We start from the raw sequence: 18,857 nt of genomic DNA on the forward strand, positions 1-18,857 counted from the left end.
AGTCAGCATTATTACCCCCTCACAGAGGAGAAAGCAAAGGGTCAGAAAAGTGACTTGATCAGGAACACCCAGTATGGGGCAGAGACTGGGCTCTGAGGCCAAAGTCCCATGTTTATCTCCTGCACCTTCTCGGTTGTCTGTAACTTTCTTTCCCCCCTGGGGTTGGGAAAGGGCTGGATTCTGTCCTGGGACTGTTTATGCAACACTTTTTTTCTTAGTGTCGTCTATCAATTCCAGTGGGTCCGGAAGGGTTGCCTGGGGACTCTGAGCCACTGAGAGCCCCAACTCCATCCCCAGTCCTGCTCCCAAACCACCCAGCACCATGAGCACAATGACTGGTTTGGGTCAATTTAAGACTCAGGAATCCATCTTGGCTGGACTTGGTGCCATATGGGGGCCACCAGAAAACACCTGTTCCCCCAAACTGCTTCCCCTCGATCCTGACATGTCATCTAGAAAGCCCATTGAAGTAGGAGTCTCCCTGGCAAAGAATGCATGGCAAGTCATTCCTGCCACTGTGCTGCTTACTGAGCCTGAGAAACCCAAATATGGGAGTGGGGGTCTGAATTCTAGCCTGGCTTTGCTACTGATGCAATGGGAAGCCTTAGGTAGGCCATTCATCTCCTTTAAGGGCTCAGTTTCCTGCTCCAGAAAATGGACATTATGAAAGCTACCCGTCCCCTCCCAAGACCGTTATGATACTTCAGAGGATGTCACGAGTCCCCCCTTCACCAGCCTGGCTCAGAGCAGCCCAGGCAAATAGGTGACGGCAGAGGGCTCGGGGTCCACGGAGCCGGCGCACCTGCCCTCCGTTCCCTTGGTATCCCTGCAACTCCCCATCCCACAAACATGCCCTCCCCATTTCTTCCGTTCTCTCTGCTTGCTGTTCCCTCACAGTCCTCCCCGTTCCTGCTGCCACACCTTTGCTCACCTTTTCCTCTGCACTCGAAAACCATTCTGCCCAATCTCTCTCGGAATCCCACCCATGCTTTGAGGCAGGGATCAGAGTCCCCCTGACATTTGTGAAGTGGGTCTTCATGAAGCAGACAATTTCCGACCTCTTCCTCACCTGACTTCACCACCTCACCGTCAGTAGGCACTGCTCTGCCCATGGTACAGGTGAGGAACTTGAGGCCCAGTGAGGTCAATTGATTCACTCCAAGTTACAACGAAGAAACTAAGAAACTGCAACTAAAAAATAGGGTCCTAGACCAAGGTCTTCTGAGTCCTGGCCAGAAGTGGTTTTCCTATGGCAGACCGAGTCCTTGTAGCACGCAGTCATGCCACCATTTCCTCGTCAGGTCCCAGCAGCCCTCACGGTCATCTTGGAGAGCCACTGTCCTTCTCCTATTGCCTCTCCTTACCCAGCCTGGTGGCCCCCCAAGGCCTGAGGGGATACAGCTACCTTGTTTGCTGCTGGGGGAATGGATGAACAGGCAGACGGATGGATGGACAGACGGATGGATGGATGAGCACCACCGGCCCAGAGAGGCTGGACTATGGAACTCTAGGGCAGGCTGTCAGATCCGCATGGAAGAGGGAAGGCCCCACTCATTCTCCATCTGTCTGCGGAAGGGGCTGGTCCCTGCTGGCCTCAGCTGCTCCTGAGCCCAGGACCCCTGCAGAACGAGGACCAGGCCTGACAGGCCAACCCCTGACCTGGCCCAGGTCAGGCTGGCTGCGTCCTGTCAGTGTTCTTCCCCGCAGCCCTCCCCCATCCACTGTTTTATTAAAGATCAGTCCTGTAAGATTGGTTTCACACACAGTTCTAATTTCACCTCATACATCGCATATGCCATGTCCCCAAAACTCTTTCTTCTCTGGTAGAGGCTGCACTTGGGGGGCTCTGTGCAGAGATGAAGCCAGGAAAGTCCAAGGAGGTGCAGCTCTGGGTGTGAAAGTGCATGAACGTCACTGAGTTGCTGTGGCTCTCTCTTTGTGATGGGGAGGGTCTCTGTGCGTCCAGGATGTGATGGGGGCGGGGCGTGTCTGTGTACATTCACATATCCGTGAGGGTGTCTGTGTTCGGGAGTGTCTGCTGGGGACACGTCCACCTTCCAGGGGTATGAGTGAAGGAGAAAAGCAAAAGATGACCATCAAAGGCCAGATAACTAGACCCTCCCGCCCCTCCTCCCTTCTTACTTCACTGGGAGGGTAATTTCTGGAAATGAGAAGCCCACCACCATTCCCTCCCCTGGGCTAGCTGGAAGGACAGATCAGAGGCAGGCACCCCCTTCCGCTTCATCTCCCCCTCACCAGACACATCTCTCTCTCTCTCTCTCTCTCTCTCTCTCACACACACACACACACACACACACACACACACACACACACACAGCCTCCAAGAGGTGTGAGTCATCAGTAGCCCCTGGCTGGCATGGGGGAAGACAGAGACAGGGGAGGGCAGCCTGTTAATGGAAGGCTAGCACCGGGGCTGGGCTGGCCTTCTCGGCTCCGAAACTTGGTGTCCAGGTCCCAGGGTGGAGGGCTCACAAGTTCCCATCACCCCTCCCCTGGGAGGCCCAGCCAGGCAAGAAGGAGCAGCCCTATTTTCGAGATGCAGAACCTGAGGCCCGAACCAGCGGTTTTGCCCGATCTAGACATCACTTATTTTACACTTCCTGCAAGGCAGGGCCAACGGTAAGCTAGCTCATTTCTCTTCCCAGTCACAGAGGACATGGGGAGCGCTCTCCTCCATTTTACAGATGTGGAAACGGAGGCCGAGGGAAGTTATGTAATCCACACAAGGCCACACAGCTGCCAAACAGATGGCGGAGACTGATCCGAACCCAGGTCTGTCTGACCCCAGCCCACCTGCCTCTCACTGTCAGCTCCCTGAACCCCAGACTTCTTCCACCCCCACCCTGTTGAGCTCCGGAACCCGGGTAGGACTCCATAGGCATACAGAGGGGACTTGGAAATCAGACTGGGTGGGCCCGAGGGACAGGCTTGGCAAAGACATAAATATGGGACCCCTGCATTTTCAGGTCTTATCCCCCGTGTCCAGGGAGCTCTGAGCTCTCCTTCAAAGGTCCCTGCGGATACGGACACAGTCTTTCAATGCCACGGAAGAAGGAGAGGGGCCATCAGGCGGCCTGGAGGGTGATTGTGGTACATTTAGCTGATGGCCTTTCTCTTCCTGAGGGGGCTGGTCCTGTCCTTGCCCCTGGGCCAGCTCCAGCCAACCCTGCCTCTCCTGCCAGCCTCAGCCCTCCATCACTGGCGGGCGAGGTTTGCACCCCTCCCCGTGTGGGTGACAGCGCTCTCTGGGAACGCCTTGACAGAGCCTTTGTTCCCCTGAAATAAAAGAAAATCGAGCTACAAAGGGAAACCTCAGGTAGCTTTTAACGGGGGCTCAGCTGCCTGAGGCACAGTGTGTTTAAGCTGGAGGCAGTTGTCACAGGAGCAGAAGGGTGAGCTGCCTGCAATCCCCCTCCCCCGCCTCCCGCCCCCCATCAAGTTTACTCAAGGAAAAGGCTCTTCCAAATAGCCACAGAGGAGGAAATCAATGAAAATTGATAGAGAAACATAAAGCAGCTGTCCGCCTGGGTGTGTGTGTGTGTTTGTGTGCATGCGTGTGTGCAGCAAGACCATGCTGCCTGGACCCAGGCTGACCTGCCCGGGGCCAGGAAGGCCAGAGGCTGGGAGTCGCTCCAGCGCTCCAGCCAAGAGCCGCTAGAGGGGCGCTGGTGGCTGGGGGAGGGGCAGCAGCCAAGTCTCACTCGAGTTAAGAGAGAGATTAATATATTCAATCCGCTCAGGGTAATTGAGGGAACAATCGGAGTGTTTTTCTAAAGCCTATAAAACTGCCTCATTTGCAAGGAGGAGCTGACCTGCTCCAATCCCCTGTATTTGATGGAGCTCCGGAAGGGAGGGAGGGAGGAGGGGCGACAGGGGGATCCCCGCACGGAGGGACTAGGGACAATAGCCTGGGAGGGGTCCAGCAGGTCTAACCTGTTTTCACCTTTCCCACCTCCCACCTCTTAGTCGCAGCCGGAGCACTGCTTTCTGGAACCTCTGTTTCCCCACCTGTGAAATGGGCCCTGGGCATCCTCCTCCAACAGAGAAGTGGGAGGGAGTAGCAGAAGGGGAGTTTTCTCGAGGTTCGGGAAGCCGACTGGGGGAGGCACCAAAGGTCTGACACTGAGGCGAAGAGGCTTGAGCAAAGGAAGGGACACTGGGAGCCAAGAGGTGCCCAGGTCTCCCCAGCAGGCCAGATCCCCCCCCCCCCCACCCCGTGAGATGAACGGGGCAGTAAAGTTAATTAAATCCACATTGTGAGCCTTTCTCGGCTTGAACCATTCCAGTCTCCAGGGCAATAGAAACTGCGTCTGCAATGGTGAGCCATAAAAGGCACGATGAATTTAAAAGAGTAAAGAGGGGAGGAGAGTGAAGACATGGAGTGCGCTGGCCGGAGGCAGAAAGCCGGTGCTGAGGACGGGGAGGGTGCCGGCCGGGAGTGCTGCCCCAGTGGGGATCCTGGGGATCGGAGAGGGTGTGGGAGGGGAGAACGGAAAGGAGAGGTGGAGAGAGACAGACTGGGAGGGAGGGAACAAAGGGAGAGAGCCAGAGCCAGAGGTGTGGGGACAGAGGGCAGAGGGGACCCGGCAGGGCCAGCCACTGCCAGCTCCGTTCACCTCTACTTCTCCTTAATGAAAGCCCCAGCCTGCTGAAGCCAAAGCCACAGTCAGAAGCCACAGGCTTGGAGCCAGGTGCTCAGCATTTGGTGATTGCTTTATTAGCTTTTTCTTCTCTTTTTTCCCCCTCCGGGGCAAAAAGGGAAAAAAAAAAAAGGTGTTTTAAATGGAAAGAATACGAAAAAAGACCCTTGAAAGCGTCATTTAAAAGGCTCCTGGGGAACAGAATCGTTTCCATGAAACAAAACTGTGATTGTTTGGAAGAGGTAAATGCAGGGCAGGAGTGGGGGGAGGGAGTCCCCCACACCTTCCCCTCCCCAGCTCCCGCTCCAGTGGGAGGATGCTCGCTGGCTTGCAGAGTGAAGGAGCCCCCAAGACTGCTCCCAGAGCTATAAGCAAGGCATTTTTAAGTTCATGTTTCCAGAAATTTCATCACTCGGAATTTCCAGCCCAAGATTTCTCTCTGGAACAGCTCTGTTTGTGGGAATTTGTCCTTAAACCTTCAGGATCTCTTAGAGAGGTCCAGTGAGTGATGCGGCCCCTGAGGGCTCTGCGGCTTCAGGCCCAAGGCTGTGGTGGTCTCCCCTGCCCTCCAACCCCCCAGGAGGCCTTGTGCCCCCATTAAAAAAATTGAGCCGGAGTCATGACCTGACACTGTGGCCTGCCCCTTGCTGCCTGCCTCACCTTCCAGGACCCTCTCTGCCCAGCACGGGTCAGGCCACCCTCATTCTGGTCAGATAAACTCCCTTTTACTCTGGGGGAAGAAGGGCCTTGGGGGTACTAGGGTGGCACAGCCATGTCGTCTTAAACCTGGCAAGAAGATAAGGAGGGAGTGTCAGAGGACAGGATGAGTCTGGTGGAACTCTGCCCACCAAGAGAGTCACTAAGGACCCCGAGATCCATGCATGAGGAGACTCCTCCACTGTAGCCCCTGCCTGTGCGCCCCAGTCTCCCATCCCTGGGTCAGGGGCCTGGGGAGTGATCTCTAACCTGGAGTTGGGCTGTACCCGCTGGAAATATTTGCAGGGGCTATGCCCTTGCCCCACAGCACACAGGGGCAAAGTTGAGGACTGGAGAAGGGAAGGTGTTCACTGTCCACATAATGTGAGTGTGGGGGGAATGATGGTCCCGGCAGAGTCTCGGGATTGTGGAAATGCTGTGGCCAGCTTTCGTGTGTCATTTTTGGCTCTGAACCCTGTGGGCCATGGCTGAGGAGCATGGTGGTTCAGAGTCAAAGTCAGTCACTAACGCTCCCTTAGAGACCCGCCTCCTGCTACTGGCTCCCTCTTGATCATTTCATTCCTAATTCCCTTCCTTCTGCCCCTTACTCCACATTCATCCCATGACCATGATCAGTTCTGGTTTAAAAACTGACACACAAGTTGGAGAACAACTTGAGAGTTTACAATAAAGTTGTAAATTGAATAGATTCAATGGTTGAAATGCCTGATGCAGACAAGACTGAAGATATTCTGGAAGGAACAAAATCAATGCAGAGAAGGCTTCCTGGAGGAAGTGACCTTGAGCCCAGAAATCCATTCCTGGCCCTGAACTGAATGCAGTGAATGCCGTCTCCTCTCTCCATCCTTCCGGCTCACTGCCTCTTCTCATCACTCACCCTACCCCCACCTTCAACTGTCTTTCTCGCCTCTTCAGTTGAGAGCCCAAGAGAGCTGGGTGAAGACCTTCCCTTCTGGGCTCCATTTTCCCCATCTGCAAAGAAGGGAGGGAGGGGGGTTTCAAGGATGCCCGTGGTTCTAGGCCACAACCACTTCCCCAGGGAGCGGGCCTCAGGAAGGCAGGACCGCCTGTGGCTCCAACCCCAGTCTTGCTGCCGTCCTTCTGTGTCTTTGAGCCTCCAAGTCCCAGCTCCAGAAATGTGCCTGCTTTCCTCCTTCACCTGAGCTGAAAGAAGGCAGCCCCTTTCCTCTGAAGGGCCCCGCGGCATTGTCTGTCCCCCACCAGTTTCCTGGCCCTGTCCTCAGGGTTGTGACGGCTGACCCCCCAGGAGGGAAGCTATTTTCCTCTCCCTTGAAAGCCATTTTCTTGTCTTGGTGGAAGCAGACATCTGACACTTTAAGAGGGAGAATGGCAGGGAGATGATGGCATTAAATAACAGAAATTAGAGCTGCTGAGGATGGCTCTGCCACCCCAAGGCCCCCCTTCTCTGCAGTCGCTGCACCACCCCCAGCAAACGGGCTGTGGGGTGGGGGTGGGGGGCTGGCTCAGGCTGGTCACAGAGAGCAGGGGACCACTTCTCCCTGAGCTCTGTGCCTCTGGTGTATGTATCTAGCCCCATGAAAAACTAGGACAGAGGGGCCAGGGGCCCGAAGTCAGGGAGCTTGGAGTCTGAGAGAGGAGAATGTCACGTAAGGACCCAGGGATGCTCCAACTCCCTCACAAGCAGTGTTCTCAGCCCCCAGCCTACAGTAGGTGTCAGAAGTACTTGTTCATTTTTTTTTTTTACCAGTATTTATTAATGGACTAACTATTGAATTGAATGAATGAATGAACAGAGGTCAAAGTGGTCCCTGTAACAGGCTGACACCCCGCAAGAGAAACTGGCCCCTGGGTTCCTTCCAGTTCTCCAGGCACTTGCTGCCGGATCTCTGTCCAAACCACAGCTCATGGTGTTTCTTTCTCCCGAACTTTCTCCCCCCTTGCCTCCTGAATCGAATATCCAACTTGCTCTTTTGCCATCTTACCGTGATCACCTCCTCTTTCCCCAGCCCATCAGCCCTCCCTAAACTCCATCAGCCCACTACCCTGGGCTCCATGGCAGCCCCAGACCACAGCACTGCCCACCACCCGAGAGAGGTGCTGCAGGAAAAGCCAGGCGCCTTGGGCTCCAACCTCAGCTCCAACTCCTGCTGCCAGCTAGACCCTTTCCCTCTTCTCAGCCAGCTTATTCTGGTCCCTCCTCCTGGAATACCTTCCCCAGAGCCCGGAACTAGTAGAGGGTCTGACAGAGTCAGCACTTAAATGGGTGAATGAATGAATGAAAGACTCATCTCCCAAATGACAGCTTTTCTGAGGAGTGTAGCCTATGCACTCGCTCACCAGAGCATCCCTTCCAGCACAGGCCTCACAGGACTATACAGTGGCCACACTGTGTCCACTGTCTTCCAGCTAGGTGGCACCGTGAGCTCTGGGACTGACCCAGCTTTGGATCCCATGCACCCGTGTAGAGTCCCCCAGGAAATGTCGTTGGTATTAATTGGAATCAAGCATCGTGGGGCATATCCTCAGTTTCACTGCCTATGAAATGGGCTGCTGCTTGCTCTACTAGGTTTCGCCTCTGCTGGCTTAGAGGCTCACCAGACACACCGCCTGACTGCAGGACGACAACCACATTGGGAAAGCCTCCTTTGGCTTGGACAAGGACAGGACTCTCTTACTTGTGTCTGAGGCCGCCAGGATCCGGGTCCAGGGCTGAGTCCCTCCTGGCCATGGTGGGAGCTGGAGGGGTTTGAAGGTGGACACACACAGACTTCTGTCTTGTGGTCACTTCGGGCCTCCTTCAAAACATAGTAACAACACATGAGACTGAGCTTGGGTACTAAAGGCTCTCAGGGGACACTCATCCACTGGGCAAAAGGAACCCCTCACAGTGGTGTCCCTTCTCTGTGTGGGCTTTGCCCCATTTTTCTGTCATCCCCTTCAAACTAAGACTTCCTGCCTCCACCCTCACTCAAAGGCTGATGCAGTTTCCCCAGAACTGAATGAGGCCATCCTAGGAAGTTCTGTGGCTCTGCTCAGTAAGATTGGGGGACAGTCAGGCTTATCAGAGACGCTGGGTTTTCTAATAGGGGGTTGGGGGAGGGGAGGCCAGAACCTGAGGTGGGTCCCAATGAACACCCACCTGCAGCCCCGGCAGCTGGGGCTCTGGGAGGGGTGACATGGGTTCTGGCGAGACGGCCCCCATGGGGCAGTTGGGGGCTGGAGGCTGAGGGCCCCGGTGCTCTCGGAAAGCCACGCTGTAGGCCAGGCCCCCGCAGTGGCGGGCTGTGGTGTCAGCACTGGCACGCAGCAGGGCCAGGCTGCCGCGGTAGCAGTACAGGTCCTCGTGCTCCCGCGCCCACAGGTTCATGCGGGGTTGGTCCGGGCGCGGGAAGACTGGGAAGATGGCCTCGCCCACCTTCTGGACAGGGCGTCCTGAGACCCCGCCCAGCCGCAGCGCCTCCACCCGCAGATGCGCGTCGTGCTGCCAGTCGTTCTTGCAGAACCCTGGAGAGGGGAGGTGTGGGGTCAGCGGCAGGGTCTGGGGACTCCCTGCCTGCCCCGGGTGGGGGTAGGAATGACTGGCAGGGCCCTCGGGGAAACCTGCCCTTTGAGTGGGAGTGGGCTTGGCTAAGCTTTCCCATCATCCTCATCCCAGATGATGCCTTGACACGTCTTGGGGCCCTACCTCTCACCCCTCTTTCTGCCAATGTGGGGATGGCGGGGCTCTTAGCCACCGACATGGTCCCGAGTACCGCTACGTGGAGGGAAGAGTTCAACCTGTCCCTGATCACGGGCCACCTGAAGGCCTGGGACTTGGTTTCCCCGTTCCCTCACATCCTTCCTCCTCCAGGAAGCCCGCCTACATGGCTTCGCAGTCTAGGTGTGGATCTTCTGCTCCTTCCAGACCACTTAACTGCTCTCTGTTTGAGATGCCCACCTCTGTACCTAATCTGGAAACTACTGAAGGCCGGATGCGGGTCTCCACCTCTCTGTCCACCCCCATACCTGCAGTCTAGTGGTGTTCGAGGCTGAGCACTCAGGACCCTGGCTCCAGTGTTACTCAGTGTGACATCCAGCAGGACTGCCCCCAAACCTGCTGGGTACTCAGCTCTTGTAAATTTACAAAGCCATTCCTCATCTGTCCTTTTATTTTATTTTTTTAAAAGATTTTATTTGACAGAGGCATAGCAAGATAGAGAACATAAGCAGGAGTGTTCGCGTCAGCAGCACATATACTAAAACTAGAACACAAGCAGAAGGAGTGGGAGGGGAAGAAGCCGGTTTCTCGCTGAGCAGGGAACCCGATGCGGAACTCGATCCCAGGACTCTGGGATCATGACCTGAGCCGAAGGCAGACGCCTAATGACTGAGCCACCCAGGCTCCTCCTCATCTGTCCTTTTATTTCCTCCTCACCCAACCTGTGTGACCAGCATCAGTGTCCCCCTGCCACATTGAAGGAGGCAGGGGCTCATGGAGTGTCGGCATTTGTCCAAGATCACACAGACAGAACTTTGGGATCCAATCTGAAGTTCTGACCCTGACCCTCCCAGGTTCCCTGAGCCTCCCTGGGGTCCCTGACTGGTGGGGGCAAGGGTTAATAGGACCCTTCTCTCCCCGAAACCACCACCGTACTTCGTACCTTTGGGCAAAGTAAAGACAAACTTGTTCCTGGTGAGGGTGAGGCTCTGGCCAGGATCCTGCTGCTCGATGATGTCAGTGACAACAGAGCAGGTAGGGAGGGGATCCCCATCATTTACCTGCAACTGTACCCCAGCCCCAGAGCCAGCCTGCAGGGGGTTCTCAGCTGTCAGCCGCAGGGCATATCTGCCCTCCTCGTTAAACCCCACACTTAAGACTTCAAATTCCAGATCCAGTATCTTCTCCTCAGCCTTCAGCCTCTGGCTTTGCAGGGATGCAGGAACCCAGGGTTCAGGCCCCCTGAAGGCCATGAACTTGCTGGGGACTGACCCCCAGGCTGAGCACTGCCCCCTTCCTCCCACAGCCCCAGCCTGAGCCCAGTCTGAAAGCCTGTACACTGGGTGCTCCTCAGGGTTATGCCCCAGCCCTTTCTGTTTGTTTGAGGAGAAACCAGGTAACAAGCCAGGAAGCTGGATCGGTCGTGGGGGAGCAAAGGCTGACATTGATCCCTCCCTTTTAGCCTTTGTTCATTCAACAAATATTTATTGAGCATCTAATGTGTGCCAGGCACCATCTTAGGCATTTCTAATATAGCAGTGAAACAAATGAAGGTTCCTGCCCTCCTGAAGTTTCTCTTCTATTGGGGGAGGGAGATTGGGACAGATAGAAACAGACACAAAATAGAGGAAATAAGTAAATTATAATATATATTAGAAGATGGTGATTCTGTGAGAGAACTCGTGCAGGGTCAGGGATGAGGAATACTGGTGTGGGGAGCATAGGGTATGAGGTTCTCAGGACTTTCCATTTCTGGGAGAGCCTTTCTCTATATGCCTATTCATTCCCAAGAATTGGTGAATTGGGGGGAGTCTCAAGGGAAGAGGGACAGTGTTTGTTCTCTGGGAGCATGGCCTTAGCACCTGCCTCTGGAACCAGTCTGACCTTGTAATCAAAACTCACAATATCGGGCACAGCTTCACTTTATAGAGAGCCCAAAGCTTCTTACACTAAAGAGTTGTCGAACTGGAATCCATCCTTCCTGAGCCTGGGTCCTGCTGATACCCAACAGGAGAGGGGAAATTCTGAACACTCTTCACTCTTCATCTCTACCATCACCATCACCATCACCACCATTTCTGTCACTACCAATATCATCCACTACCACCAGCACTACCATCACCACCATCACTATCTCTATTACCATCATCAACACCATCACCACCAACATCACCATCATCACCACCACTATTATCATCACCATCACCACCATCTCTATCACCACCATCATCACCATCACCATCAACATCATCACTATCGCTACCATCATCACCATCACCATCGTCACCACCATTACTATTTCCATCACCATCATCACCATCACTACCATTACCACTGTTATCACCATCATTACGACCATCACCATCACCACCACCATCACCATCACTATCGTCATCACCATCATCACCATCACTACCATCACCACCATCTTCACCTCCAATATCATCATCATCATCATTTATGATACTCTTCATTGAGCAGCTACGGCACACCAGGCACTCTATGTGGCTCTGTGATGTAGATATAATCATTCCCATTTTACAGATGAAGACTCTGAGGCTGAGAGAATCTCAGATCACACAGCTAGCAAGTAAGCTGAGCTGAGATCTGTACCTATCACTACATTTTCCTGTACTAAACTTGTCCTGGGACTGGATCAAAGATGGAAATTCATACTCTCATGGGCTTCTGTATCCTGAAACTGCACAAGTACAGTTCTGAGTCCAAGAACCACAGGTATCATTAGCATAGATTTCACTCTAGACTGTCATTTCCATCAAATAAAAGATAACCAGTCTAAAGATGACATTGGCCAGCCCTACCAAGAGTCCCAATGCATGTGGTAGGCTTCTCTGCAATGATTAGAATCCAGTTCCTTCAGATTTGCCCAAGGAGAAATTGAGGCAACGAGGGTTTAGAAGACCAGAGTTCTAGTCTCCTGACTTGCACGTGAACTTGGGTGGATCCCTTTCCCTCTCTGGATGTCAGTGGCCCCATTTATACCATAAGTGTGAGTTGGGTGCTAAGTCTTCCTACAGCTCTGGCAGTCTGCAACTCTGTAAGTCATAGGGAGAAAGCCCAGAGTCTGGCCATTTGGGGGAAGAGAGGCCACCTGGAAACCTTAGCCTCAATGGTTGGCCTGACCAACCAATCTAGGTCTAGAAGCCATGGTTTTCCCCTACAAGGTCAAAGGAGTTTCAGTGATTCAACTGAAGCAGCTCTCTTCCCTTTCATGTTTGAAGTGACCCCCAGAGACGTCACAAGATGGGAGTCACTCCCTTCTGCCCTGGGGTCAACCTCTGCATTGTACCCAGCCCCAGGTCCCTTGGAGCAGATCCCACGAACACAACTGTTCTCTTCCTAGTCGATTTACCCCGAGCCATGCCACACTTCCCTCTTCCTGCTTTCCTCTCTTCTTCCCCTCCCTCCCACTTTCTATAAAAGGTCTGGGGTGACCATGGTGGTCTCAGGATGGTTTTAAGGGTCTCCTATCCCTCCCACGTCTGGCCTCCCCTTCCCAACTCAGTCTCTGGGAAAGGCTCATTTTGGGGGTATGTGTGTGTATAGTTACCTTTTGCAATTATGGCAAAAGAGGTATAATGTAAAGTTTACCATCCTAATCATCTCTAGGTGTGCCATTCAGCAAATGTGAAGTACATTCACATTATTGCACAGCCCGTCTCCAGAACTCTTCTCATCCTATGAAACTGAAACTCTACACCCATTAAGCAACGGCTCCCCATTCCTCCCTGCCCCAAGCCCCTGGCAACCGCCTTCTGCTTTCTGTTTCTATGAATTTGATTGCTCCCCATCTAAGTGGAGTCACACAGTATTTGACCTTTGGTGACTGGCTTATTTCACTTAGTCTAATGCCCAGGGAGGCTTACTTTTGTCCCAGGCCAGGCCCGCCTTGTCTCCCCTCCCCTGCCTTTGTAGGTGCTTGTCCCTCTGCCCCAACCGTCCAGCCACACCTGCTGTGACCCCATGCATCCTGCTGGAACCAGGTCTGGGACTCCCTCCTCTGCCCCACTCTGCACCTTCCTCCTTCTGTCTCAGATAATGACTTGCCATGCTGGGCAGAGTATTCCTTCAGGGATCATGTTTGTGTGTCCAGGCCAGGGCCAAGCAAGGGATAGGTACCTGGGGGGCTATTAAAGCATTATTGAGTAAATAAATGAGTGCTTGAAGGAATGAATGAATGAAAGAAAGGTTAAATGAGTGGATGTTCAAACCCGACCCAGCTTTTGCTTATATGGAAAAGAATAAGAAATGGTGCTTTCACTACTTGAACTAGATTCCATGCGAGAGAACAGAAGAGGATTTTGGGCTCCTGACTCATGCTTGGACTCAGGGATGCATCCTGGTGCCTCACGGGGCAGGCTGGTGCCCTGCCGGGAAAACACGGGTAAGTGGCACAGCAGGAGGTAGGGGTTCTTTTTTTGTTATTTGTTCATCAAGATTTTTTTTTTTAAGATTTTTTATTTATTTATCTGACAGAGAGAGATCACAAGCAGGCAGAGAGGCAGGCAGAGAGAGAGAGAGGAGGAAGCAGGCTCCCTGCTGAGCAGAGAGCCCGATGCGGGACTCGATCCCAGAACCCTGAGATCATGACCTGAGCCGAAGGCAGCGGCTTAACCCACTGAGCCACCCAGGCGCCCTGTTCATCAAGATTGTTAAAAAAGATTTATTCATTTATATATTTTAGAGAGGGGAGAGAGAGAGCAAAGGGGCAGAGAGGGAGAGGGAGAGAAGCAGACTCCTACTGAGCACAGAGCCCGACATGGGGCTCAATCCCATGAACCCTGAGATCATGACCTGAGTCGAAATCAAGAGTTGGACACTTAACCTAGCCACCCAGGTGCCCCAGGAGGTAGTGGTTCCTAATGTTTAGTCTCCTCTGGGCCTGGCCTTAGTTCCACAAAGTCTGGAAACCTCAGTGAATTTTATCAGGTCAGGGCTGGATAGTGCTCCCATTTTACAGATGGAAACACTGAGCCTGGGGTAGCAGACCAGGACCCGTTCCCTCTACTCCTAGTTGCCTCCCTGAGTCCCCCTTCTGTGGTTTTCAAGAGTGAAACTGCAGACAGAGGCCTGGCTCCTGCAGGAGTCAGGAAAGGCCAGGGTGTGGGTGAGAATGGGAGGCAAGAGCGCTGACTTCCAGGGCTCCCTCCTGGGCCCCAGCATGAAAAACCTTAGTGGAGCCCTCCAGTCTCCTTTCTTCCCGGGGAGAATGGCGACTCAGAGGCTGCTGGCTTTGTCTAGAAGAGCCTGGCCTGTAATTAGCCCATCCCAGAGGGTCCCTTCCTGCTTCCTACAGTGGCTTCTCTTGGCCTCTTCTGTTCACACCTGTGGGCCCATCCCCATCCCCAGGGAGCCATCTCCAGCTCCCAGGTTGAATTCCTGGTCTCTGCTCAGAGCTGAATCCTCCCAGCAGGGACGTCTGTGAGTTCCTGGATCTTCCCAGTAGTGCTGGCACATTTATCCCCTTCTACAGAAGGGATGGACCTGGACCTCAGGCCTCCTGATTCGCAGGCCAGTGTTGTGATTTCAGTAGCCAGCCTCCGCCCTCCAGCAGCCTCTCTCCTCCTGCCGCTGCCCCGCCCCCCCCACAATGGAACAGTCCCAGGCCCACTCCCTGCGAGTCACAGCACCAGAAGCCTACGGGGTGATGGAATCTTGGACTCAGCACTGGTAAAGCGAGCCATGGCAGCCCCTCTCCATTGCACAGATAGGAAGACAGGCCGAGAGCAGGAAAGAGCCTCTTTGTGGTCACTCAGTAACGGTAAAGGCAAAATGAGAAGTCCGGTTTCTTCCCCCCACTGATAGTGGGGGTTAGGGCCGGGGTCTGGCTACCTTGAGACTCTCCCTTCTGAGTGGTAACTTGGATCCCATCTCCATGTCTCTGGCACCGTTGGGCTGCTTAGCCTCCCCTTCCTGGCCTCCCGCTCCAGGCTTTGGCACAGAGCACTGTCCTGCAAGTCTCAGGTCATGCTGCAGTCCTCTAGCTGGCAGGAGCTGGGGCTGCACCCATGAACCCTGGGCTTGCCTGACAGCCCCTCTGCCTGGTTCAGAAGGGATACATTTCCTGAGGTAGCAGAAAGCAAAGGGCACTAGTGTCTCTGACAGCATCAGCAGCACCGACCTTTGCTTCCTATGGTCGCTCAGCTGTGCTACCAGTTCCAAGGGCTCAAACTCCCAAGCCAGCGTCCGGCCTGCTTGGGGGCCCTGCAGACTCTGGGGGGGGTGCAGAGACCAGCACCAGTCCTTCTCTGCACTGGAGCCAGACGGGGCAGGTAAGCGGGGAGGGAGAGACAGGAGCGGGCAGGGGAAGCACTACTTAAGCACCCAAGAAAGCCCGAGAAAACGTGCCGTTTAGGCGGAGAGACCAGCTTCACCGTCAGGCTCAGAGAGACAGAGAGAAAAACAAAACCAAGAGCAGGAGAGAGGAACAGAAAGGGAAAGACAGAGTAGAGAGAGGGAGAGACACAGAGATGGACTGAGAGTGAGAGAGAGACAGAGAGGTAGAAGGAGGGACAGAAAGGTGGGAGACAGGCAGACTGAGCCAGACAGGGTGAGGGTGGGATAGAGAGAGACAGTAACAAGGATGGCAGGAGAGACTGATGGACTGGGACAGACTGGCAGCAGAAGGACAGGACAAAGAAAGAGAGAAAGGAGCCAGATGGGAGATAGTGGCAGACACATCCACCGGTAGGCACCAGTGGGCAGAGCTTCTTCTGTATTCTTATCAGACAGAATGCTGAGAGGTATGTCTCAGGTGTGCGTCTTAACCAACTCTGGGGGTCTTTGCCGAACTCCAGGGACTGGGTCCGAGACAGGGTCCCTAACCACAGAAGGGAGCAGAGTCCAAACCCTGGAAAGGGTGATTTCTGGGCAAGGACCTGTGAGCTCTGTGTGTACAAAGAGGGTAGGAAGAGGGAGGATCTCTGGCAAGACTTCTAGCTCAGTCACTGTCCTGGCATATCATGTCGTTTCTCTGAGCCTCAGTTTCCTCTAGATGTGTTGGTGAATATGGGTAGAGCAGGGGTCTCTGAGATCTCCTTCTGGCCTAAGATCTGACCTCAACTCAGGCTTTTTCTTTGCAGCTAATTTACTGCTCTGTCCTATTTAACTCGTGATCTCTACCTCATAATCCAAGATGGCTGCCTGATATCCTGCCATCGCAACTTCATTTCAGACATCTGGAAGGCGGAAGGAGTAAAGAAAACATCGCTCTTTTAAAGAACATCTCTTTTCAGAAGCTATAGTCAACACTTCTTTTTCCACCTCATTGGCCAATACCTAGTCTCAGGGCTGTATGTAAGCTTCAGGAGAGGCCAGGGGGATGGTGCAGTACTAGGCTGGGGACTGAATCTGTTTCACACAGCTCAGTGATGCCTGTACACAACAGGCTTTCAATACAACCTTAACATGTTTACCTTTGATTTACTAGTTGAATAAATAAACAGACAGACAGATAGATAGGTTTTAAATATACATTTCAAACAAATGAAAGTCCCCCTTCATTTGCACAAAGTCATTTCTCCCCCAAATGTGACCACTATGAACAATCTGCTGTGTGTCTTCTCGATTCATTTTTTAACCTTATTTACACACACACACACACACACACACACATGCACGCATGTGTGTATGAGCACACGTGCGTGTGCACACCTAGTTTAAAGCAACATGGAGTGGGACTGTGATTTACGAACTGCTTAGAAATTAGCATTTGTGGTTATTGTACCTGGCACTGTCTTGGCGGTTTCACCATGCCAGGCCATGAGCAAGTACCTTACCGTATAGACTTAGCAAAGCTGAGCCATGGATATTGGGCTCATTGCCAAGTTTTGCATTACCAATGGCCTTGGGAGATGCCCACTTCCCTTCGTATACATGCAAGTGTTCTTTGATGGGAGAGTTCTTGAAAATGGGCCGAAGGTGAATTCTCTCTTTGAGTTGTGAGTTTACCCCTTTCTGTGTAAAAATCTCTTCTCACACTGGGCCCTCTGTCTGGGGTCTTCACCATCACGGGGAACCAATCTCACAGCCTGAAACTTGTGTTCCTTAGGCTGCCCACCCTTTTGTTAACTGTACCTCCCTTTTTGGAGGTGGAGGAAGGGGCCTCCCCAGGCATCGATGGCTTGGGGATTTAGGGCTCTGCCTTCTTTATGGCTTCCCATCTTCTTCCCTAGTGCTTCCTTCCCTTCCCTAGTGCTGTTTACTCCTCTGGGGAACCTCCTCTAGAAGGAGGAGGAGGGGAGAGCATGGTGAGCCTGAGCCTGCTTCCAGCTGACGGAGGGATGGAGATCGCCTCCACCGGATGGACAGATGGATGGATGGAGATCGGCCCACTGTCCCTGCATCCTCAGGGGGTCGAAGGCATGGGCTTGGGATGAACAGCAGGCCCCAGAACCCCAGCCTTCTTCCGGAGAGAGACTGGGCCATGAGGAATTGAGGAGAAGGCTCTCCCCCCTTAATGGATTGTTCCTGAAACTCAAGCCCCAAAGCCCCATGAAAGTGTGACAAAGTTCTCCCTTCTGGTGGTCAGGGCCCTCAGCCCAGCTGGGCAGCAGCGGGAGGCTGATCGGGTTATTAAAAGCTTAGCCGGTGGTTCCCCTCTGGCTTGGAGCAATTCATCAGGCCACGGCCTTCCGGGGGTGATGGATGGTGACAAATGAGAGGAGGTGGGGGGTTCCTGAGCCCATCCAGGGCCACAGCTGGGGAAACTCAGCCATCAAAGCCCTATGCAGGCTTCTTCACTAGAGGTGACTCTGAGGGCCAGGGAGATCAAGTTTCGGGCAAATGGTTTCTGGAGGTGGAGAGACTCCTCTGGAGACAAGCCATCCTGTGTACTGTGTGGGGCCCAGCCTGGCCGTGGGCCGGAGCTGGAGAGATGGGGGTGGGGTGGGCTTCTCTGATTCTGCACCGGTGGAGGCCTGGGGTGGGGGAAGGAGGCCTGAGGGGTGGGAGGAGGGGCAGGGCCAGAGCCAGTGGGAAGGAGGGAGCTTTCTGGGAAGAGGAGCTCAAACACCTTCCAAAGCAGGTGCTGGGGACCCTGCTTGGGGGCCTTCTGCTGAGACGGAGCAAGCAGCCAGCCCTCCGGGATCCTAGCCAGAGCTGGGGCTGGCACTCAGAGGAGGAGGCCTCAGTTGTTGGGGAGTACTCTGTGGCTGGAGCCAAGCCTCGTGGGCCAGGTAGGACCAGAAGAGGTGGGGGAAGAGAGACAAGGCACTTCAGTGGGCACAGAGCCCCAACAAGGGCCTTGGAGGCAGGAAGGTGGCTGGATTGGTAGGGGGAAGCAATTCTGAGGGATGAAGTTGGAGACCTGGAGATGGCTGTGCTGGGGGGATTCTGGGGGCCAATGTCGACTCCAAAGACAGGGAGATGTCAGAAGTATTGTGTCTGAGTATGGTTTTCTGGGAGAGGTGGTTGGAGACCCCTAGCCTGCAGCCAGCAGGGAACAAGAAGAGAGAACTCAGAGAGAGAGAGAATCCAGGGGATCTGTCTAACAGTCAGTTCCTCAGTGAGGAGGGAGGGCAGCACGAAGTCTACATCTCAAGGCCAGACCATGGTGATAAAATGCCAGGAAGGCCGTGCCAGGAAGGAGAATCAGGGGCTCCTATAACTGGGGAAATCTTCATGGCCTTCTGGCCAGTCCTTCTTTGAAGGCCGGAAACCCTCTATAGCATCTTGATGCTACCACCCTCTTCTTGATTACCTCCCCTGATTGGGGGCTCACTCCTCTGCGTGAGCAAGAAAGCTACTTTTGTCCTGGGCTGAAATTGGCCTCCCTAACT

The 18,857-nt window shown here is 53.9% G+C and overlaps 2 protein-coding genes across 2 annotated transcripts in view; one reads left to right on the forward strand and one right to left on the reverse strand.

Annotated features, from left to right (window-relative positions):
* The window catches only part of CCDC33 (coiled-coil domain containing 33), a 101,500-nt gene extending 91,103 nt beyond the window's left edge, over positions 1–10,397 (reverse strand). Inside the window, exons 1-3 of the mRNA XM_032342463.1 lie at positions 10,001–10,397; positions 8,500–8,864; positions 8,036–8,155 (exon numbers count right to left, since the gene is read on the reverse strand). Coding sequence (XP_032198354.1) covers positions 8,036–8,155; positions 8,500–8,864; positions 10,001–10,310 — 795 coding nt within the window. The 5' untranslated portion in view covers positions 10,311–10,397. The remainder of the gene's footprint in view (positions 1–8,035; positions 8,156–8,499; positions 8,865–10,000) is intronic.
* Positions 10,398–15,180: 4,783 nt separating this feature from the next.
* STRA6 (signaling receptor and transporter of retinol STRA6) overlaps positions 15,181–18,857 on the forward strand; it is a 30,076-nt gene continuing 26,399 nt past the window's right edge. The window contains exon 1 of the mRNA XM_032342467.1: positions 15,181–15,350. Within this exon, the coding sequence (XP_032198358.1) occupies positions 15,211–15,350 (140 nt within the window). The 5' untranslated portion in view covers positions 15,181–15,210. The remainder of the gene's footprint in view (positions 15,351–18,857) is intronic.

Source organism: Mustela erminea, chromosome 5 (genome assembly GCF_009829155.1).
Source record: "Mustela erminea isolate mMusErm1 chromosome 5, mMusErm1.Pri, whole genome shotgun sequence".
Taxonomy (NCBI): Eukaryota; Metazoa; Chordata; class Mammalia; order Carnivora; family Mustelidae; genus Mustela; species Mustela erminea.